Raw genomic sequence first — 24,311 nt, forward strand, 5'->3', positions numbered from 1 at the left:
CATGCTCAGCTCAGACACCCCAGCCTCCTCTAGAGCTTCAGTAAGCAGTCCGGGAAAATCGGAAGGGATTGATGCGCCGTTCCAGTCCAATCCATTTTCTACTTTGCAGGGGAAAATCCGGTCCGGTGTTTATTTTTAGCAGCGCTTTCCTGTGACCGAATGCTACTGCTTTCGGGCTGGGATACTGAGGACCTTATTGGGGAGAGAAGCCAGGGCGGGTGGGGGAGCGGGAGGCGGTGAAAAAGGGAGGGGGAAGACCTGCGCATGCGTGCCAGCGCCCATGCAAATCTGCTGTACATCCAGAGCAAAGTGGGATGATCTGTCACTACACCTGCAGCACCACGCTCCGAGGACAGCTCCTGCTTGCAGCTTCCAGACTCAGGTAAAAAAAAAAAAAAAAAAAAATACAATTCCAAGCGGCCCTGTGAATGCTTTTCAGTAGCAGATATGCATAGCAACCTAACCCCCGTAGAAGCAATCTGCTGCTGCTAAGTGTCCTTTGGTAGCTGATCGCAGCTTCAAGGTTTAAGAAATCCCATCTTTCAGGAAGCCTGAAGGGAAAGAAGGAAGTACGGGGCGGCGAAATCATCAGACTGCCTTTCCAGATTTGGGGATCTGAAGCGGGCCCATATCTTCCTGCCAACTTCCATTGAACTTCCCAGCACTCTAAAGGGACCGAAATGGAGAGCAAAGGTATGTGGCTGTCCCCATCGGGGCACTTCCCGCTGCATGTGCTTGTGTCCAGGGCAGCCCTCGGCGAGGGGACTGCAGTGCTCCGGAGCGGGAGGAGCATCACACCAGGTCGATAGGAGGAGGATATGCTATGTCCGTTGCAGCAGCGGGAATGTGGCAAGAAGGCCACTAACTCCCACAGCGTGGAAGCCAATGTTTAATACTCCCATCAGTTGCGTAGTGAAGTAGGATGAGTTTCCCCCCCCTTTGGGGGGGCGGGTGAGATGGAGAAGATACCCTCCCAAAATGGAGGGGGAGGAAAGATGTGTTGGTAAAACGATTTCTTTTCCGTATAATGGATGGACTGGAATAAATCTATTCTGTTTGCTTTAGGATTTGCTGATAGGCACATTTATAGCTGATATCCAATAATGCATTGCTAAAAAATGTTTGAATTTCTCCACCCCACCCTACAAACATGGTGTTTCTGGGTGTGTATGACCACATTCGACTGCATTTTGAATGGGTAACAGATAAAAAATTGTATCTATTTGAAACGGCGTGCACAGGAACTGACCTCTAAGAAGATCAGGGTACGGAAGTACTGCTTGGCTCTTTTGGGCGCGATGCCGTTCACTAGTTTTGGGCATGTACACATTAAAATTCCCCTCATAAGCAAATCTACAAAATGTACACCCACCAACTGCTACATGAACTGTGGTAATCAACTTCTGGTTGGCATATCTAATGCATATAAACAAAGCAACCATTAACATTGTAAGTTTGGATGTCATTTGGACTTTACCCCCATCTATACAGGTCTCGTCCCCTCCTTAAAATGCCCACTAGGTTGTGAGGACCCTGAGTGATGTGGCCAGATACCCAGTAGGGATATTATAGGATGTATTTAATTCTGGTGAAACCAGAGAAATGATGTCAACTTTTATGAAACTATATTCATTACCCAGAACTGGAGAAGCTATATTTGAAGCAAGGTTTTATTTTTAACCAGAATGTCAGTCACTGTGGCAATGTACTTAGGCTCAGGGAGTGGTGTTGAACTACCTATTTCTGGACTGATTAATAAAACTAGAGTGTTGATGATAGCAGCTATCTGCCCAGTACGGGTTTTTTTTTTTTGAGTATTTAATTAGTATGTTTTGTCATATTTGTATCTAGGGTAAGCATTGGCACTGTGGGAAGAACTGAAATGATGTGGATAAAGATTAACTGGAAGCTTTCAGATGGGGCAAATTATTCTTGCGACATGTTGGTGGGCATTTCCTTGTCTGACAATGTACATATAGAGAAAAAATCCATTTCTCTAAATATACATATTTACAAAATTATGCATATTACAAAATCCATTTTTAAAATGAAAATCCAGTCTTTCTTAAATCAGAGATTAATATAATATTCCAGTTATTTAAACATTTCTTGAACATAGAGTTAGCAGCAGAGAGTATCATTTTACTATGAAACTGTTTTTCTGCTTAGACGACACCTGGTATTTGGCCATTAAATCTGGTTATTTGGCAATGGTTCTTGGTAACATTTTGCCTTTAATTTATACAGCAATTATTGGCCCATAATTGTGAAATGAAGATGTATCTCTCAGCAATATTTTGTATTTTCTTTTATTACCTATAGGGAATGCTGCCTGCTTCTCAGAGTTCCGGGTGGTTTATATTGCCTAATAATAACAGTAGACTTCCAGCCTTGCTTCCAGTCTGGGGAATTCAGAAGGGAGACGGAATTTCAGAAATAGACCTGGGAGGAACTGGGCCAAAAGTTCTATGTTAAGTCAGACAACAGTGATACAGTGGATCACAGCTCTGTTAAAAAGGCGACGATAACTCTTGCTATGAGCCAATATTGTGGTCATTTTGCAGAGGGTTCATAATTACTTGTAACAAAGGAGCAAATGAAAGTCTTGATGAATTTTAATTCCTGGACTTTACAAAGCTGAGCTGCCCAATTATCAATCATGCTGACACTAATACTTTTTAAGTCAATGTAAGTGTCATGCTAAAAAAAAAATCCCTGCAGCTAACTTTAAATGTTTATTCTAGAAGGGGAAAGGAGTATATTAATGGGTAGTTGCATCTGTATTCCATTCTAGTTGGAACATATTTCATTTTTTTTATGCTGTGTAACTTCTTCCCCCAATAAATTCAAGTGTAATTATAGGAAAATATTATTAAACGTAAGTATTGGAACTAATTTTAAAAAGAGTCAAAGAATCATCACAGGATTCATTTGACTGTGCAATAGTTTTCCTTACCAGAAAACAGTCGAATGTCCCATTTAGACGAGAATCCTGTCGCGAGCGTCAGGCAACCTTCACATTACCTTTGCTGTTTGAGAAGCAGACTAGCCAAGCAGCTCTCTGAGGAACTCCCTTACTCACAAGTAAGATCAGTTCTACTTCCTCCCTTACTACTTTACATCACTTCCTGTCATCCAGGATAAAGAGGAAAGTAGTTCAGTTCAGAGTCAACTTCAAGGATCTTTGTGTATCGTGGTAATTACATTGTCTCAAAGACTGAGTTGGATGTGTTTGGAGTAACTTTGACAGAAATTGTGCCTCACTGGTGCCGAGGACTAGAGCCGCTCAAATAATGTAAACTGTTTTAACATTTAAACTTGTGGTTCAGAAACTTTTTTACACTCCAGAACCTCTTGGTATGCTTCATAAACATTCTCATGCATGGTCCTAGCCAAAACAGTTAATTAGAATGTTGGATTGGAACAAAGAGGTGCACTTTTTTTTTAATGTCTCAGGTGCAATGTGTTTGAGAACCACTCATCTAGGTGCTGGATGATAAATCGTTGTTTGCAGATACATTTAGTACTGGAGGAGGCTCATCTTTTTTTTTTTCCTCTAGGCCTATTGAACAGACTGATTTCAATAAAACCCCAGGTAGTTTGTATTCAGGGTAAAGTTTCAGGAGCAACGATTTAAAGGTAGCTTGTGTTTCTCTTCTGTTTCCCCTTCTCCTGATTGTATCACTTTTTTCTTTGCTTAGATTCTCAACTTCATGCATGTTACCTATAAAAACACCTGTAGAACTTTTTCTATATAGAGAGGCTTAGGCTGCACTCCTTGAGATTCAGCTTAACTGGTTGTGGGGAAGGATCTGTGCATAGTTCTTTAAAACAAAACAAAATAAAGTAAAACTACTCTGTCTTAGTTACTTTTCTATTGTTGTGAAGAGACATCAAGACAAAAACAGCTTACTAAAGAAAGCACTTGATTGGGACTTGCTTATGGTTTCAGAGGGTGAATCCATAATCATCATGACAGGGAGCTTGGCAACAGGGAGATTTGATTCTGGAGCTGTAGCAGAGAGCATACACATAATTACGATCAGAGGCAAAAGAAAGGGCAAGAGAGAAGGGGGGCACTAACAGGGAATGGCATGGGCTTTTGATACCTTATAGCCCATCTCCCCCAGTGACACACCTCCTCCAACAAGGCCACACCCCTTAATCCTTCCTGGATAGTTCTACTAGCTGTGGACCAAGCACTCAACTATCTAAAAGTCTATGGGGGCCATTCTTATCCAAACCACTGCACCCTCCAAGTGATGCTACTAGCCAGCCAACAACCATTGATCTCAGACCTCACCACTGTTGGTCTACATTTCAGGCACATGAACATCACCCCAGAGCTTGTTTAAGATGCTGAATATCAGGCTTTCTCCAGATTTATAAACCTGGATTCCAGAAAAATTGTATGATCGTTTGTATGTGTGTTAAAGTCTCAGAACCATGTGTCTCAATTGTGGAAAGCAGATTGTAACTGCAAGCATCTGCACACAGGATAACTTAGTGGAGAAGCTTTGATTGAGATCATCCATTCTGTGTGGTCATTACGGGTGTGTGGCCAGGTCCTAGACCTCTGTTGGCTTTGGGGAAAAGTGGGAAAGAAAGCCTTTGGCTTGTGATTTGAACCCTAAACAGACTTAGTTTTAAGAACGCCCTCTGTTTTTATTCTAGCCATTTACTTTCAGCCCCCAGTTAATTTTGAACATTTATTCCCTAAGTTCACTTTGAATTCCTGTTACATTACTGCTATTACCCTCTGGTTAAATGGTGGTACTAGACTGCTTAAGCCAGGATGCATCCTAGCAGAGTGCAGGATGCTTCCACTGTATTGTGTCTTTGTTCTGTTCTTGGATGCCACCGTTCTGCACTGTCTTTCCTGACTGCTGTGTTTAATGGCTTTTTTTTTAATAGAGTACTCTACACAGCTGAAATACCTTTAATATGGTGTATTCCTTACACCAGCAATAGAATGACATTTATATAAACAAATATTTAATGAGTCCCTACTATGTGCCCACCATGCTTAGTTCTGAAAATCTAAAAGAAAACTAAGTTAAGTGTGATAGCTCATAGCTATAATTCCAGCATGCAGGGAATAGCGACAGGAGAATCAGGAGTTTGAGGATAGCCTCTACAATATAGTTAATTTGAGGCCAGCCTGGGCTACTTGAGATTCTGCCCAGGTAACAAAAACAAAGATGTAATCATTGATCTTACACACCTTGTTCTCCTACCCCATGTCTTTGCTAATAATAGACTGGTGAGCCTTCTTGAGCCTTTAACATTTCAGCAGGTACCCCGGAGACCACCTCAGGAAACATGCTTTACTTTCCATGGCAGGGACGCTGGTTTTTACATGCTGAGTCAAACAGACAACAGTCTTAAGCACCACTTTCATGTGTTGAGAGGATTGTGAGATGTTGACATCTCACAAGGGCACTCCGAAGCATCAGTTTGATACCAGAGCACAGAAGGCAGGAAACCAGCTCGTTTTCCCAACAGACTTGCTCATGCCCTCTGGAGGAGAAAGGAAATGCTTTTGCAGTCCTTAGCTTAGGAGAACTGGAAAGTCATTTTGTGAAAAGTTGCTTCCTCCTTAAATACCAATAAGAACCAGAGAGATCATTGTGGTAGGAGAAGTCAAACCTAATACATAAGGTGGTAGAACAGGTACCGGGTGTAGGATGTACAGATTCTCGCCCAGTTATAGGGGTGTTAACTTTGAACAGATCTCTTGGCCTTTCTGGGACTCAAGATTTTTAAGTAGTATAGAGCGTCTGGCTCATTTGATTCAAATGCTTGCTGAATTGCCATGTTGTTCCAGGCATATGGCTCAGTGCAGGGTTGGAGATGTGTGTCCTGACTCCCATTCTCTGCGCTTGCAGCTGGGATCCACAAGCAGGCTCTGGAGTTGTTTATTTTAGACATGCTACTGCTCCATTCATCTTTCCGAGTCCTTGTAGGCTACCCAGGAGGCTAGAATGGGGAGTTTTACTGTAATTAGAGACCTTGAGAGAAGACTGAATGTTCCACCACTGTAATGCCTTCCTTTGGTTCCACCTTGGTTTCTTCAAAAGAAAAGTCACTGTGTGGGAGAACATGTGAACACCAATTATGTTGTGTTCTCTTCTGAAAGCGGTTCCAGCTGACCAGCTGCCTAGCTGGGAATGGATTGTATGACTTAAGCAGTCATTAGCAGATTTGTTATCCTCAGCAATTGTCCAGGGGTGGCCACTTTCTTAGCCCTACATTTTTATTCTTTCAAGCTTGTGAACTACTGACACTATTAGATTGGTGTTATGTTATTATCTATATCTATATCTATCTATCTGTCTGTCTACCTACCTACCTATCTGTGTGTCTGTCTGTGTGTGTGTATGCACATGTATGCTATGTATATATGCAGATCAAAAGATAACCTGTCAGCCTTGGTGGCAAGTACCCTTACCCTCTGAGATATATCTCCATCCCTAGACAGGCTTCTTGTGCCCACTAAGTGACTAATAGTGACTTATCACATTTGTTACTATTGGTTTCTGAATTTACTTCATATTAATGGCTGTAAATAACATCATGAGACATTTTGTGGTTTTGCAAAGGTCTTTGTATGGTATCTTCTTTAGAGTTTCATGATTACATGCTTTGATTTCATTTCATAGACATAACAGAGCATTGGAAGTCTAGTTTGTTTCTTTATAAAACAAGACGCCATATACCCATCCCCACCTCCATCCCACAGTATCAGAATTATAAAGTACAGTTTGTCTTTGTGGAATTAGCAGCAAGTACACTGCATAGATATTTACCAAGTAATCCTCACTGACTTCCACAAAGGCTTCATGTAGCAAAGGGGCTACTTTTGTGCATATTCTACTTTATTTACTTAATAAATTCCATGTGTTTATCTAGAGTGTTAGGGCTCTAGATACCCTGGGCTCACTCAAGCTAACCATGGGCCACCATTGAGCCACACACCCCAGTACATTTGTAATGTGAACTTTTCTGAAATACCTGAATTTATTATTAAGTTACTATTGATGCTCTAGGACTTTGTTTTGGGGTAGTTATGTAACATTTTTGTGGGTTGGTTGTAGTTGGAGATACATGAGGTCGAATAGCCATTGAATGGGTTTAAAACAATGTGTAAATTCTGCACCAGCAGGTTTTCTCACACAGGAGTCACAGGGCACCCAGGGTGCATGGTACTCAGCTGTTAGTGAAGTACTCAGGAAGTTAGGTGTGTGATAGGGAAGTGCCATGGTGGTTCTTACGGAACTAGAGCCAGTAACTGTGTTAACCAGGAACACTGTAGGGCTCCTGCCTTGATTTTTTAAAATCATTCGTTAGGGTTAAAGAGAACATGGACTGCAAAGGAAGATTTGCTTCCTCTGTTACAGGGTTGGGATAAAAAATAAATATGTAAAACAAATGACAAGAAAACTGAGGCTAAGAAGACATGTCAGTCATCTTATTAGCATCCTTGCTTACAGGACATGTTAGGGTTTTTCTAGGACCTATGTGTATAGACTAATTTTAATTTTTCTCATCTCCCCAGTTACATTTTAAAGTCCCCTTTATTTCTCCTTACAAATGTGAGGTTCTCACCTAGAGAAGTTAAGCTACTTAGCCTCTGTGACACAACTGATGGTACCTTGGCAGAAGTCCAAAAGGACACCTGTTGTCCTTTCTCAGATCTTTTCCTTTTTCACTTGTGTGTAACCTGCTTGGATGTTTACCTAAAAGAGACTTCATCACTGAGGATTCAAGTGATGAGCACATTTCATTGAAAAGGGCTTTACACTACATAAAGGAAGTTATTTTTCATTTAGGCTGGTCTCAAATTCATGATGGCCCTGTCTTAACATCCCTATGGCTGGTCCTACAGACATGGGCTCATGGGCTTTGTTTCTGTTCTGTTTGTGTTCAGCCAGACAAACAGCCCAAAGGGATAGACAGCAGAAAAAAATCCAGAAGCTTTTACAGGCTATTTGAAGGGTCACCAAATACAAAAAACTTTTCTGTAGCAAGTAGGTAAGAAGAGGCAGCTCTTCCAATCTCTACCTCCTGGAATCTCCCCTGCTCCTACAATTATCACCCATGAGAAGCAGTCAGGTGTGTATCAGAGCCCCAAATACTGACTGTGTTCAAATAGACCAAACAGACCTCAGTACAAGGCAAACTGAGAGATTTCTCTCCCGCTATTTGGAAACTGGAAAATGTAGATATGTTTCTGGTCTCACAACATATTAAATTGTTGGGTTTTTTTGCCCCAATTTTCATTCACATTCTAAATTGTATAAATAAGATAACCACAAAACGTCTTTTATATGATCACTCTAATTGGGAGTGAAAAATCTGGGAAATTTGAAACCGCCTTTCCAAAGGCTCCTTTTGCATTTCGAAATACTTTTACCGTTTCCAGTACCACTTGAAACTGAATTTAGTTCAGTTCTGTGTTGTCATTTCTCTAGGATTTAAGGAAGAAATATTTGCTGTGTGTCAAGGAGAAAGACTCTGCAAATCATGCTTTATTTGTGAGCCTGCAAATTCAAAATAAGATGATGTGGGGATTTTTACCTCCAGGCCCTACATCGGCATCCACATCAGCAGGCAAAGAGGTGATGCAAACACAGGAAGGCTCTCCATGACCCGAGGGAGGGAGGCAGAGCCAGCACAGGAACCATCAGCACCTGGCTGTCAGTGTCAGATGATGGGTGGGGTGGATCAATGGGCAGCATTTTTTGAGAACCGCTGTGTTAGATGCCCTGAGGTTGAGCTTTGAAAACTGGGTTATACATACTGGTGGGATGCTGAGGTTATATACTGGGTTTGGTACATAGGGGTGTAGAGCAAACATGTTATGTGTTCTGATGGGACAAACCAGAAGTCCTGTGTTCAAGTTCTGCTTCCTCTACTTATCTCATAAAGGACCTTTGGAGAAAAAAAAAAAAAACCCTTATAAATCTCAGTGTCCTGAACCAACCTTCCTGCCTTCGTCCCCACTCCTCCACTCCTCCTCTTCCTTCTTCTTCCTCCTTCTCCTCTCCCTCTTTCTTCCCATTTTCACTCTCTTATTATAGAGAAACATCAGCTTTCTAATGTTCTGTTTTGACCCCTATGTGTGCTTTCTACAGAAAATGAAACTTAGTGGATCGTAGTCCAAATAACCACATTGATTTTAAAGCTCCAATGTTGAGCTAGCATTTTTTTTTTTTTAAGCAGGCTCTTACTATGGAACCCCAGCTGGCCTGGAACTCACTGTGTAGACTAGGCTATCCATGAAGACACAGAAATCCACCTGTCTCTGCCTCCAGAGGTTAAAGACATGTGCCACCATGCCCAGCCCTAAGCCAGCTTTTTTTAGGTAATAAGTTTAAAGACTGAGCTTTTGGTCATGTAGCTGGGTTGATAATCGATTTTGTTCTGAGTGGGACAGCACTAAGCCTGGTGGAATTATCATTTGGAATATTAGTTACTTTTATGTTGATGAGAGCAGAATACTGTATAGAAACAGCTTTCTTGAGGAAGGCTTTATTTCAGCTCACAGTTTCAGAAGAATCTCTGCCAATCACGATGAGGAAGGCATGAGAGGATAGCAATGACATCATCTGAGGCAGCGGGAAGAGTGTGAACAGTTGGGATCAGGCACAGTCCAGAAAGCAGAGAGTGCATCTGGAGCCAGGGAGTGGTATACTTCTTAAAGACCCACCCTAGTGATGTACCCTCCACAGCAAACCCTACCCTACAGGCTCCACAGACTTTAAAATAGTGGTACCTGCTGGAACCCTGAGCTTGATGGGGACATCTCTTGGCTTGGGACATAACATTTAGCTTTATGTGTGGTATGATCATGAATTTGTATTGATGGATTATTTATGGAGACCTGTGGAAATTGCCGTGGCTTGGAAATTTGGAGGTCTAGATTTGAATCCTGATTTGTGTCTCAACTCATTATGGGAGTTTGATGTTCATTTCTTTCTTTCACTTTGCTCTTCATCTCTGAAGCAAAGGAGCACAGAGGTGGGAGTCTTTGAATCTGAGGAATTGTGAGAACTGGCATTTGTGGAGTTGTGTAGAGAAGACAAGAGAAGTTTGTTTTATGGTTATGGTTGGTTGCTCATTCCTTCTTGCCTTTAGCTAATGTGGTAGCATTTTTGCTCAGCAGCTTTGGCATTATGTTTTATAAGCTCCTTTTAAAAAAAAACCATCCTATGTATACTTCTTACAATTAAGGTTATTTTATTATGTGAAACTGATATAGTATCTTCCCTCTTCGAGACCTAACAAGCACCCCATCCACTGAGAAAAGGCAGAAGTAACAATCGCCCCAAGCACTCTGTGCTGAGTGCTTTACTCCTGTTACAGGCAGGAGATTTGACTTTCCTTTAGTTACAGTCATTAGAGATGCATTATTCAAAACCAAACACACTCAGTTCTTTTGTCTTTAGATAATTTGGAAACCATAGGTGTCTCTTGCAATTCTCAGACCTCTGCTGATCCTTCAAGACAGAAGTATTGTCGTTTCCAGTTGATACCTATTTAGTAGAATGGATTGATAATTAAACTGAATTCCTTAGTTATGAAAAGGATGAAAGCAAAATATTTAACAGCTTTTTTTTTTTTTTTTTTGGTTTTTCGAGACAGGGTTTCTCTGTGTAGCTTTGCGCCTTTCCTGAATCTCGCTCTGTAGACCAGGCTGGCCTTGAACTCACAGAGATCCGCCTGGCTCTGCCTCCCGAGTGCTGGGATTAAAGGCGTGCGCCACCACCGCCCGGCATATTTAACAGCTTTAAGGTGTTTGAAAACAAGATTGTGATCAGGAATACTTGAGAGATAATGGTGGCTATGAAAGCAGTATTTGTGGGCATGTGCCCTGATAGCAGGAACAAGCAGCACTTATGGACAAATACACATTGAAATGTGTGAAGGGTGGTATGATTGGGGTAGGAACAAAACCATGAGTGGATTTTTATTCTTTTTCAGATATTCTAGCAATCTAGATAATTTACTACAGTCTAAGCATGGCACAGTCAGTATCAGCCTCGGTTATAGGCTGTTGAATAGATTTACTTAAACTTTACCAGATCTCTTTCTTTATGCCTCATATCTTTACACTCTGTTCATGCCAGACATCGAGGGGACACTTGAAAAGATCACTGCCTTTTGAAAAGAGGTTTCTATAGCTTTTACTACGGATTAGGCACTGTACTTTACACACCGTCCCATTTAATCTTCACAGCGATCTCATGTCATTCATAGTTGAGAGGCTGGGAAACTCAAGCACAGTGATGGTAGGTAATTTACATTTTAACCCACAAAGCTACTGGGATGTGGACTAGTGTCAGAGTCTGTGACCTCAAACACTACCGAATCTTAGGTGTCCTTTGCTCTAGTCTGGTATGGCGGTCACCTTTCTTCCATTAAAGAAAAAACAGTCCAGCTGTGCACCGACAGATTCTACTAACCTTCAGGGCACCCAGTATCTGCTTCCTTTATGGCTAATAAACTGAACTTCCTACTTACCCGAAGAGTGCAAGATAGTCATATATTCAATGGCTGTTAACATGCTTGTGAATGTGAATTATGATCAGAAATACAGGTGATACGATAGTAAGTACCAAAAAACCAAACAACCAAAAACCAAAAAACCAGCATTTGTGACTATATGCACACATAAGCCCTGAGCCCAGACCAGTCAGACTTGAAGTGTTATTGGGAGCTCCTGCTGGCTCTCAGGTGGGTTCAAGAAGGAACCTGGTACTCTTACATACTTTGAATTGGTTTCAACTCCAGTGGCTTAATAATGCAAGGGCTGGACCATCTTTCTAACACCTATACTGCATAGCTGCATGGCTTATGTGAGAAGGTCGCTGTATGGTAGGACAGCCACAAGACTGGAAATCACACATAGCACTAGCAGTTTTTTAGTCCCTCTAACCCGGTAAAGAGATAGTTCCATGTCTTTCCCTCTAATTTGTTTAAGGGATTTCTTTCAAAATTAATGGGGTCAGGAAGGAAAAGACATCAAGAGCCAAGCTAAAGCCAGAACTCAGGGATGGCTTGTGTTTGTCATTTTTGCTGTTACTTTTATCATCTGTTTCTTTGAGGCTGAAGAGCCCCATCATCCTGTTAACCCCTTAGCATAGAACTGGATATGTCCTCCGGCATTCTGTGCACTACTGTGGGTGAACACTGCTGATGCAAGTGGGGTTGTTAGCTGATGCTGGAAGTCGGGGCCTTTATAATCTCCATGCCATTATCTTTTCTTCATTTATCAATGACCCTCTACCCTACCTAGGTACCAGCTGCAATGACCTAGCTTGGTTATATTCCTCCATCCCTTCCCTTCAACAGCTGATCCTGAAAGTTTCTGTTAGTTTTGCCAGTACCGTGCATAACTCGATTTCATTCACTTTCCTCTTGGTTAGGACAACTAGATTACCGGGCAGTTGTGGGGTGTAATTTAATAAGATCGTTAGGACCCACTGGTTTAAATCATACATTAAAAGCAAACAGTGGTTGACCTTAGCTGGCAAACAACTAATATTTGGATATGAATTTTATTAACTTGTTCTCGCTGTCTGACCTAAATGAAGTTCTGTTTCTCCAGGAGAGTACACTTGACTATTGGAGCAAAAATGTCAACACTGTTGGTTTGGTCAAAGACGTGATTGCCCCTCTATGACTTCTACCAATCAATGCTGGCTCCACACCCAGAGGGTCTGATTGCATGGTCTGTGATGGACCTTGGAGAATGTTCATTTATGAACTTCTCAGAGGACACTGCTGCTACTCTAGGGACTGATTTTTAAGAACCATAGGTACAGAAAACCTACTCAAATATTGACTTGCACTTAGATTTGACTCTAGAAATAGATGCTTGTTTTTCTGACTGGTCAAGAATAAGGGGTTGGGGTAACATTCTCATGATGGAAGGCCATGCATGGCTTAAAAGAGTAAACGGCATTACATATTGTGAATAAATTGCAGTAATAGTTAATTACACAAGCTTTTGGGCTGATGGCCATTTATCTACCATTTTACCATGTACTCTGCTTATTATTGGGACTAGCAATAAAAAAGTCACAGTTTATTTTATCTGAAAACCACATTTCAAGTCAGCAACTAGAGATATGGGCAAACATAAACTTACAAAGAACTGACTGCTAGCAATACATGTGAAAATTTAAATTCTAAATTTGCTTTTACCAATATAGCTTCTGTATAGATTGTTCTGGAAGTAATGACTAAAATAAGGTTTGTATCATCTGTTATCATGCCACATAATAGAAATGTAATGTGCACAAATGAAAAGAAAAAGTCCAAATCCGGGAAGAAGTTGGCATTTATAGAAAGGATGGAACTTGAACACTGGAAAAGCATCCTATGGTGAAGGAGCAGTAAAGACCATAGTAGAGGGGTCTTAACTGTACCAATAGCAACCAAGATGTAAAAGATTGTCTGATTCATTCATCCATTAGATACCTGTGTTGGTTGCCGGGCACTCTTTTAGGGGCTGAATACAGTGGTGAAAATGTAGAATTCTTGCTTTCAGGATGCACAGAGAGATGGGGACAGGATGCAGGGAATGATGAATCATGAAGCAAAGGTCGAAAGGAAATTGTGGAAGCCTGTTACAAATTATGTAATGTAGGTTATGATTTCATTCACCTTTCAAAAACATTAATTGATATAATCACCTTTAAAAATATTAGATTTCTTGGGTCTTTTAGATCATAAAGCTTCAATTATTCAGTAGCTTTTAAAGAACACATCTGCTCAAGACAGAGCATACCAGTGAGCACATCAGCATGGCCAACAGAAGTGTCCCAACCACAGTTCCCCTCTGTGACTTCTACCAATCAATGCTGTGGTACCTTCTGGCTGCCTTTCTGCTCACTGTGACTCCTGGCTTCCGAAAGTACTTACATGGAAACTTTTGGACTAATATTTTTGGGGAAGTGCCCAGACAATCTTTCAGAATGTATCAAGCTTAAATGATCACTCTCTGAACATCTGCAAATAATTAGCAAGTTTCAAGACTAGACACAGAACTGAAACTAGGCAAGGACTAATAATATCCTTGCATGTTGCAACTGCATTTGATGACATTCTTCTGTTCTTAGGTGTATGAAGGTTTTGTGTGACACGTTTGTGTTCAATCTTAGTCACACTCTCGCAGTAGTGTGTTTATGTAGTCACAAGACCGTTATTTTAAGAAGAGAGAGAAGCTAGCAGTAATTTCTGAGGCTAACTAGTCTTGGTTTTTGTGTGCTTCTATTCTAGCTGACAACATTGGTCAAGATTCCTAATCTCACTGTTTCAGATTTTCCTATCCACAAAATGGAGATAGAAACAGTAATATTAATAACTATTAACTGACCTGTTTTAAAGATTAAATTAGATATTGAAATGCTTAGCTCCTATTTCCATAGTCACTTAGTAAAACATTGCCATTTATTTTAAGTACTGTATCTCAAAACTGCCTCCATATAACCTCTGGTTCAAAGTCATAGCCCTGGACTTTGGTTGAGTCTGGTGGATTCAGACTTGCTCAATGTTTAAAACCTTTTTGGTGGTGCTGAGAATGAACCCAGGGTCTTTAGCAGTGTTAGGCTTATAGTCTACCCCTGAACAACACCTCCAACCCTGACTGTTTCAATGAACTCCATGAAAATACTAGTACTCATCATCTTTCATTTTAAGTCAATATAAGAGTCATTCTGCAAGCCAGACTGTGGTGGTGCACATCTTTAATCCAAGCACTCAAGGCAGAGAAAGGCAGGTCTCTGAGTTTGAGGCTAGCCTGGTCTACAGAGCAAGTTTCAGGAAAGCCAGGGCTACACAGAGAAACCCTGTCTCAAAAAACAAAACGAAACAAGAGTCACTCTGCAAATGTATGGCTCTCACATCAAAGTCATAAATCCATCCTAGGAAGGCAGATCCTGCTGAACTAGATGGCCCCATTCTATGAGGGCTGGAATAGTGCCTTGTATAGAGGAGGTCTCAGACTGGCTGGTGAAAGGTTTATGAGTAAGATTTTTCAAATGACGGTCATCAGGGGATTTCATCTTGGAACTCTAAGAGTGGTTAGACAGGTGGCAAGGGCAGCTTGATCTTTTCTCTGAGCAAAGCTCTTTTGATCTCTGTTGACCAATGATTCAAGTCTGAGTGGAGAAGGTGGGTATGCAGCAGCCTCCTGGGACACTCACCCTTCAGAAATGCCTCCTGAGTGTAGAAATGGCCCCTCTGCATTTTCTTCCATTGGCTCACTATTTTTACCACAATGATGGAGGGTTTATTCTCACAGGCAGTAGTTCCTTGTCCCTTCTCCCATTTTTCTTTATAGAAATAACTGCTTTGAATTATTTCATATTTACTCCCATATCCTAAATAACAATCACTTCTTAAGATTTCACCTTGCTCCCATATCATATTGCCACCCCAGAATGCAACTTGTCCATCCTTTCATCTTCCAGGTCTTTCTCTGTAATTTTGGTTAGGTAGGCATTTACTAATAACATTATTATGATTATGTAAATAAATTATCTTCATGACTAAAAATTGAACTATGATGGCTTTCCTGTTTGTCTTAAGATTTCTCTTTTTTTATGAGTTTAGTAACTAACTTGTTTTCAGCGGGCTCTACTTTCTCTGTATTGCATACTTTTTAATTTCCTGCCTGTGACACATTCATCCCTTCTTCATGACAGCCAGTAACTGAATACCCATCCAGAGCTACACATGCTGCTAGGTGTTGGCAAACGATATACTATAGCAAATACATCGTAAAAATGTTAACACAGCTAGAGGCTGTGTAAAGGGCAGAGATTGACTTGACTTCAAGACTCAGGTTTGGAAATGTGTCTCCACTCTCATTATTAAAGCCATAATTTCCCATAAAAACCTTCTTGTCAATTAGAAATCAGTCAAGTTAGTAACTTCCAGGTGTTGCCAGACTCTTTATGGCCAGGAGAGACTTTGGGGTAATTTTAGAGTTTTCATTTTCCCTGGTCCATCTGAGACAAAGGGAAACATGTCACCTACTCTTGGTGAAGTCAGGACTGAAACTTTGATTTTTAAATTCCTATACTAATGTTCTTCCTACCAAGTCATATCAATCTTCCTTCCTCCTGCCCAGCTGTCTATTAATATGATTAAAAATTCTAATGCATGACTATGAGCCTTGGAAATCTGTAAGTACTATTTTTAAGAACCTCTGAGAGTTAAAGAACACTATTTTTGATGAGGTCCATGTGTGCCCTGCATGTAGGTTTGGGAGTCCAAAATCATGCAACACTGGAAGAGAATGGCTCAATACTACCATACAGTCCTCACTACTGTTTTGTTTCGAAAGGTCAAAGGGTCACTGCTTTAAACCAAAAAAAAACCCCACAAAAACAAAACAAACAAACAAACAAAAAACCCAGAGCTGTTTTCACTTGTACAGGTTAATATCGATTGAGTTTAAATTTATGCTGCAAATTCAGGGACCAGTTGCCTCCAGAAAGTTTGGATGTGGCATTTTGTGACATCCTTTTCAAATGTTCCCATGTTTACAGTGTCTTGAGAGTACACAGCAGCAATATGTACATACATGTATACATACACATATCCATCATATATATATATATATATATATATATGGCAAGACAGAGGATGATGTCTCCTCAGTCTCCTTAAGAGTGTGATGTAGTCTGTTAAATTTATGATTTCAAAACAACTGCATTAGTGGTTACCAAATACTGTAGTATAGAGACTCTCAGATGTACAAGAGCACATCATCCAATGGTCGCCTCATCAGGAATGTAACACTAACAATGGGTTATTCATTAAAAACAAAATTTGACAACACCCGTGAGATCTTGGAACATCTTCCCAACATGTATTAACTTTTTATAGACACAAATACTTAGATTACATTTTTTCTCAACCATGTTTTTCTTAGTCCTCTTCTGCTGTGTTGACTTCTGTCACACGGGGTTACTGTCTGTCCATCTCTTGGGTCACCCCCTCTTTCCTCAACTATGCACTTCATGAAGGCAACATTATTTCTTTCCTCTTTGTTATCCCAGTGACTTGGCACAAACTAAGCATTCAATAGGAAGCTAATGGGGGAAGTCAGAACATGCATTCTAAAAAAATGGCTTGATTTTCATAGCATTCTTCATTATATGGTAGTCATAAAGGCTCAGGATGACACACACGTAACTCAGATGCTTCCATGTCCCTTTTCTCTTTGGAAAGTCTTTCATTATGCTTCCCAATTAAGAAGCTACAGCTCTTTAAATAATGGTTGGGTCTTCCTATTGTCCCCAGATCCTTGGACATGGGCAATTAGGTTTGGTGTAAAATCTCGCCTGTACCTGGGTAATAGTAATTTCTCTTTGGATGCTAAAAATGAGAAACAAAATTACCCTTCTTCCTTATACAATGAAGAGAGGTGAGGTTCTCCATTGCCCTAGGTTCCTCCATCTGCTCGCCAGTGCCTTTCTCTCCCTGGCATACCAACTACAGCTTTGCCTTTTAATACATCCTCAACCTTAGTGACTCTAAAGTACAAATTATCAGGACTTTTGACCGGTACCAATGAAGACAATTGTGTTCAAAACCCTGGAGCCAGGGCTGCGTAGACTCATTCTGTAAGCTAGCCCAGGATGCCTACTTACTGTGGGCTACTAGTGAGTCCTTTGTGATTTTCAGCTCACAGCTAGGCCATGGAATCAATAGATAAGGAAAGCCTTCTTACCGTCTGTGTGCTGGTCCCTGGGTTCGACCTGTCTTTCGGTTTTTGTTCAGCCACAGTTCCTCAACTACTCTGCGGTTACTGTTGCGGTTCTCTTTAAAGTTCTTTGAAAACCAGCTTGTGTATCACAAACTGTTCACAAAATTACTAGGTGGGGGCTCACTGAAATCTGAACCTAGTGGGGGTAGAAATGGGGATAGAGTAGAAACATTTCTTTTAGCTTATTGATTAAATATCTGGAACAAAAATGGCTGTGAGTCTGTGAGTTTATGTATAGAGACCCGGGTTTGTAGTGAGAAAATCTGAATTCTTGTTTCTGCTGGGGAGCTTGAATCTGTCCCTTTCACCTTCCTCCTGAAGGGGTGGTAGGCTGCCACCTTCCTCTGGGGCTGGGGAGAGGATTCAGGGTGACAGTGGACAAAAGACAGCCCATAAGCTATAGGGTACAGTAGAAAAGACATGGGTGATTGATTCTCTGTTGCTCTGCATCGTTAGTTAATTCTCCCATCCAAGTACTAACTAGGCCTGACCCTGCTTAGCTTCTGAGATCAGACGAGATCGGGAGCATTCAGGGTGGTATGGCCGTGGACTATTAGTTAATTCTGGATGAATGAATTGGATAGGACATGAAGGAAAGGAATGGCACCCAGCTGTCCTTAGGCTATCTGGACCTAGCCTTCAGCCAAGGAGTAGACATGACTTTAGCTTTGCCTCACATGCCCTCTGGCCCCAGCAGAAATGCAAAGTGAGCTGAGTAGGGATGACCCAAGACCTGTTTTTCTACTCTAGATGGGGATATTACTTTTTATTTAAGGGTATCATTAGGTGTAGATATTAGAGCAGAAGTCTTGCCAATCCTGGGCCCACCAGATACACTTTGAATCCATAATTTAAAGGGATTCTTTTAAAAGAAAATACCGAAGCTTAATCTCTTGAGTACTGGAAAGGAACCAGTGGAGTCTACCCACTCGATTTTTGTGTTGTTTCTGGGAGGACTGTGAATTTAAGAGGAGGCAAAGTATTAACAGACGAAATGCTGTGTGAGGAGTCAGCTTATGTCGGCAGCACTGGAAGTGTGGTTGCTGCGCTCTGCTCCCTACTTTTCTTGAGCCATGTTTCTTTACTTCACTCACCAGCAGTGGCAAACATTTTTATCCAGACTCAGGCACTGTGCTGGGTGCTGTACACACACAAGTCAGAGGATTCCAACTTTAGGGAAAATGGAGTTACTGTCAAGAACAGTACAGGACAGCATTATCGGAGAACGATAAAGATCCAAAATTATGGAAGTAGAGGGCTAATGTTGCTGGCGAGATAAAGGGAGTGTGAAGGCACTGCTTCTTTCATGCTTTGCAGACTGTAGCTTTTATCCCATGTATAATCTTATTTAGGCATTATTCAGATTCTTATAGGCATAGAGAAAGATGACATCTTTTGGGAATCAAGTTAAAAGTCTTCTGAAAGAAGATAATGTGGATAAAATATAGATATGTCATATTATAATATAAATTTTAAGGTGACTTGATAAACTCTTAAATTTATGAAGATTTTTGCCTTAAATGACTTGGATTATATATGGCTATGAATTGCACTCAGTAGATACCCTCTCCTTAAATGAGAAGGCTAAGAGAAACTTCTTAGTTTATATAATGCAAGTGTTTACTTGCACGAATATTTTAAAGGTGAATTCATCTTATTTATAGCATATTGGCTTTGAATTGCAGAGCTAGAGAGACATTATGAATTCACATTAGAAAGCTTTAGTGTTATTCACAACAGAAGATGAAAAAACAGTCCAAATGATCATTGACAGGAGAATGGATAAAGAAATGATAAGGTATTGATTTATAGTATTCCCGTCCCTATTCATCATGCACATTATAAATATCATATATGATGGGATATTAGTAAACCTTTAATAGATCTGGGCCTTTGCAACCATGTGGATGAAGCAGAGGACATCATGATTAGTGAAATAAGCCAGGCGTAGAAAGACAAGGGCTCAGTGATCTCTCTCATGGCGGAATCTTGGAAAGGTAAAGGACACAACAAAGAGCAGAATGGTATTCTCTGTTCAACAGAGGTGTGTAGTGATGAAGGTGAGTAGGCTTAAGAATAAACACTTGCCGGGTGATGGTGGTGCATGCCTTTAATCCCAGCACTTGGGAGGCAGAGCCAGGCAGATCTCTGTGAGTTCGAGGCCAGCCTGGTCTACAAAGCGATTTCCAGGAAAGGCGCAAAGCTACACAGAGAAACCCTGTCTCAGAAAACAAAACAAACAAAAAAAAACAACAAAAACAAAAAACAAAAAAAGAATAAACACTTCCAGTTATATCAGATGAATAAGATTAAAGATCCCCGGTGAAGCACATACATTGTAATTATAGTATTGTATCGTGGACTGGAAATTTGCTAAAAAGCAGACTTTAGGTGATCTTGCCAAAAAAGGCACTCATGTGAAATGGTGGATTTTTAATTAGCTTAGCTGTTGTAGCAGTTTCATTATGTATATGTACATCAAAACATAGTCTATACCTTCAACATATGGCAATGGAATAACCTAACTTTATACTTAATGAATATGGTATATCTTCCTTAAAAGTTGTTTTCATCAAAGAAGTCTCTTCTCAAATACAAGTCAGGACTGTGGTGAAGATCTCTGGGACCAGTTTCCTTGCCCACCACAGGGCAGCCAGACCAGAGATGTGGCAAGTAGATATTTGGTGTGGAGAGTCCCAAGATTGGCTTGGTGTGTCCCTTGTCAGCACAGTATTTTACATGCGTATTTCCTAAAATAATTAATGCAGTGTGTTGCTAGAGTTTTCCTGCCTGGCCCACAGTCAGGACAAATCTCTCTCACCCGCCAGTTCCAAGCCGCTCAAACCTGATCAAGTAAACACAGAGACTTATATTGGTTACAAACTGTATGGCCGTGGCAGGCTTCTTGCTAACTGTTTTTACAGCTTAAATTAATCCATTTCTATTAATCTATACCTTGCCACGTGGCTTGTGGCTTACCGGTACTTTACATCTTCCTTATCCTGATGGCGGCTGGTAGTGTCTCTCTCACCCAGCTTCCTGTTCTCTCAATTCTCCTCTCTGTTAGTCCTGCCTATACTTCCTGCCTGGCCACTGACCAATCAGTGTTTTATTCATTGACCAATCAGCAACACATTTGACATATAGACCATCCCACAGCACTTCCCCTTTTCTTTTCTTAAAAAGGAAGCTTTTAACCTTTACACATCTCCAAAGTCAGCTTGGTATATTTGGGAATTTGGGCGTAGTTTTTTTTACTACTTCCTGCTGGAGGGGGGCGCTGTATCTTATGGGGACACAAAGAATATTTTAGGGTTATGGAGTAGTCCATGAGGGTGTATCGTCTGAGCCAGTTGTCTTTAAACGGTTCTGGATGTTGGATCATCTGGGCCATGGTGTCATCGGAGACCTTTCAGGTGGTCTTGGCTGGTCAAACTTGATGTGTCTTAATCTGGAACAAATCCATAGCCTCTGGCTTTCTGTGGAAACAAAAGCAGAGCCTCCTTTCCAAAGCAACATATCCTTACATCCAAATTTTGAAGTCAAGATACCTTCAAAATATACATTTTGGCATAACTTAACAGCTTTTGTAATCAAATGTTTTTCTTTAGTTACGAATATCAAAGAGAACATAATCCAGATTCTTTGTGTGGTAGCCATCTTTACGTGGCTTATTTTTTTTATATTAGCTTGAGCCTATTGCTTTGAACTGCAGCCTTCTAAGCCTGAAATGGTGCTGGTGCTGCTGGCTCCGCCCACTTTAGCTTCCCAACATGGCAGTGATACGTTTTCCGCCAGCTCTGGGAGCCATCAACTCTCAGAAATAGTGGGTCTATGCTTTTATCAAAGCAGCGTGTAGCCCAGAAATCTCTCTTTTTTTTTTGTTTTGTACTAGCAAAGGCTAAATCCACCACACAGCTTAATGTTCCACTTGCAGAGGCCTCATTCCCACCATACCACAGGTCGAGCATTCACGCATGCTAGGAACCCGCCAGTAGCTCAAACCGGCAGGCTGCCACTAACTTGAAAGAGACAACTAGGAACTGTTTTTAGCTCCATTTTAGAATCTTTTTTCTCAGGTTTTAGGTGGAAACTCTTGCCCCACATTGGGCGCCAGCAGTAGCCAAAGCCGCCAATGATGTCAATGCTAACATTTTGAGGGAATGTGATTCTTGTGGCCCCAGATTCTCTTTTAATATGTTTTCTCAGATATGTTGAGAGTTCTACTCACAAGTTGAGATGTAGTGAGACTTCCATTCTTAAAGTGAAATGTGGCAAGGATCTTGCTTCTCTGCTTTGTTTCCAGTGACAAAGTCTTAAAAATTGAAATGTATCTTTTTTTTTTATTGTGGTGTAATGGACTTTATTTGGGTTTTATTGCCAAGTAAAATTCCAATTTTATTTTAGTTGAGCACATTAAATGTAGTGAGTGTTAAATTTCAATATCTGTGGCTACAATATAGTTTTATTGTAAGAAGTATGATTTTCTGGGTTCATGTATGTGTGGTCTTTGGTTATATTCTGTATTATTTGTATGTTTTAAGACTATCATGGTTTCTTTTGGACTCTTTAGTTTAACAAAAAAAACCTAGTCAAGGTATATGTGTACGTGAAATGAACACATTAATGACATGTTAAAGGTAGTGAAGTTGCTTAACATAGAAAAGAGAAAGCTCAGGAAATGTGCTAATTACCACCCTTGGCCTGAAGTGACTGGAGAAAGAACACTTGGAGATTTTGGTTTCATCTGTTGTTAAAGGGATGGAACACATCAGGGGTTCACACAGGGGGACCACAGTCTCCATCCTAAATATCTGTAAGAGAAGAGCTGATGGCATTTGAGACTTTATCCTTTCTTACCTCTGAACAAAACATTCTCTCCAATTATCTTTTGGTTCTGTATTTCCATCTGGAGAGAGAGATTCAAGGAAAACGACTAGTTGCACCAAAATAACTGACCCAAAGGGTGCATTTTGAGGCTCAAAGAAGGTTTCGGAGAACTCATAGATGAATGGGTCTGATGTGTGTCGCACCATCAGGACTTTCCCATTGTCCTGTTGTCCTGAAGATTATCGGATGCTGCAGTATGTGGCGGGTTTGACTGGTTGTTACACGAGTTCAGCCAAGCTCAAGCTACATCAAGCAATGCACCTCTGCCCATGGAGGTGATGAAGAAGAGTGGATTCTGTGACTGGTGGTGGCTTGTGGTTAGGCACTACAGAATTCCACCATGCATCCCAGATGACTGCTTTGTTCTCAGGAGCCCAAAATAAATGTGTGGGAGGGTATCTTGTAGTGTTCCTTTTTGAACAGCCTGTCTTGGGATGGGTTTTTCACACTCAGCAGTGACGATAATGTCCGCATAGATAGAGCTCTGTGAGAGCCATGATCACCATGAATGGACCCTTTTCTATGAGGTGAACATGTGGAGGAAAAGGCAGCACAGATAGGTCCAAACTGATTTCCTGGTTGTAGGAAATGGCTAATGTAGGAAAAATGATAGGGCTATAAACAGCAGGAATGTTGTTTTGTCTGGCCCCCCTCTGGCCGCTATAAATCTTGAAGTCAGAAAAAAATAGGGCTGGAATTTGATAGCAGATGAGGATTGGAAACAAGATATGAGAAACAAAGAGGAAAGTTACAGACATAAAATCTATCATCTGACCCAATCGCAGTTTTCTAGAAAATAAAACAATGTTACATGCATATTCTCAGACAGACAAAGGCAAACATCTTTTTCATGACATACTATTCTCTTCATAGCACTAACACAAAATATCTTTTATAACAGGGACAATTACATATAATATATATATATATATATATATATATATATATATATATATATATATAGCCCCCCTTCTATTTCATTTAAAAAATAAACATAGTTCTAGGAGAAATAATTTCTTAATGATATCACAATTAAACTAAGATGCTTATCAGTTCTTTTTCACTGACCATATGTAAAGCTATATTTTCTCCATTTACATTAAGCTCTAAATTGATTGAATTATTTAAGCAACTAAACATTCTAAAATGCTTAGCAAGAGAAATTTCCAAATTATCAAAGGCAAGCAAAAGAAAGTACCATGTTGTGTGAGTGTAGTGGTTCAGTGTAAGGAAACACAAGGGCACACTCACTTACATTGTTTGGAGTCAGGGTAGCAGCTATACTCAGATGTGATGGGGCTGGATGGGCGGCACAGATAGGTCCAAACTGATTTCCTGGTTGTAGGAAATGGCTAATGTAGGAAAAATGATAGGGCTATAAACAGCAGGAATGTTGTTTTGTCTGGCCCCCCTCTGCCTTCTAAGCTTCACGAATGTTTTCTCTTCTTTGTGATTGGGATGCTGGCTGCAGATGTGAGCAGATTGTGAATGTCCCCGAAACTGTACCTTCCTCTGAGTACATATTAGTTTAATAAGAATATTTTAGAATTATATACGTTAGGCTTAGAGAAAACATTCGCAAAAGTATATACATAAAATTATCCTATGGTTAATACAAACGTAACTCTACAAA

General features: G+C 40.6%; 1 protein-coding gene across 1 annotated transcript in view; it reads left to right on the top strand.

Annotated features, from left to right (window-relative positions):
• The first annotated feature begins 252 nt into the window (after window positions 1-252).
• Fgf12 (fibroblast growth factor 12) overlaps window positions 253-24,311 on the top strand; it is a 539,336-nt gene continuing 515,277 nt past the window's right edge. Inside the window, exons 1-2 of the mRNA XM_052740607.1 lie at window positions 253-382; window positions 547-693. Of these exons, the coding sequence (XP_052596567.1) occupies window positions 681-693 (13 nt within the window). The 5' untranslated portion in view covers window positions 253-382; window positions 547-680. The remainder of the gene's footprint in view (window positions 383-546; window positions 694-24,311) is intronic.

The sequence above is a fragment of the Peromyscus californicus genome, unplaced genomic scaffold, assembly GCF_007827085.1.
Source record: "Peromyscus californicus insignis strain IS unplaced genomic scaffold, ASM782708v3 Scaffold_16__1_contigs__length_79575227, whole genome shotgun sequence".
Taxonomy (NCBI): domain Eukaryota; kingdom Metazoa; phylum Chordata; class Mammalia; order Rodentia; family Cricetidae; genus Peromyscus; species Peromyscus californicus.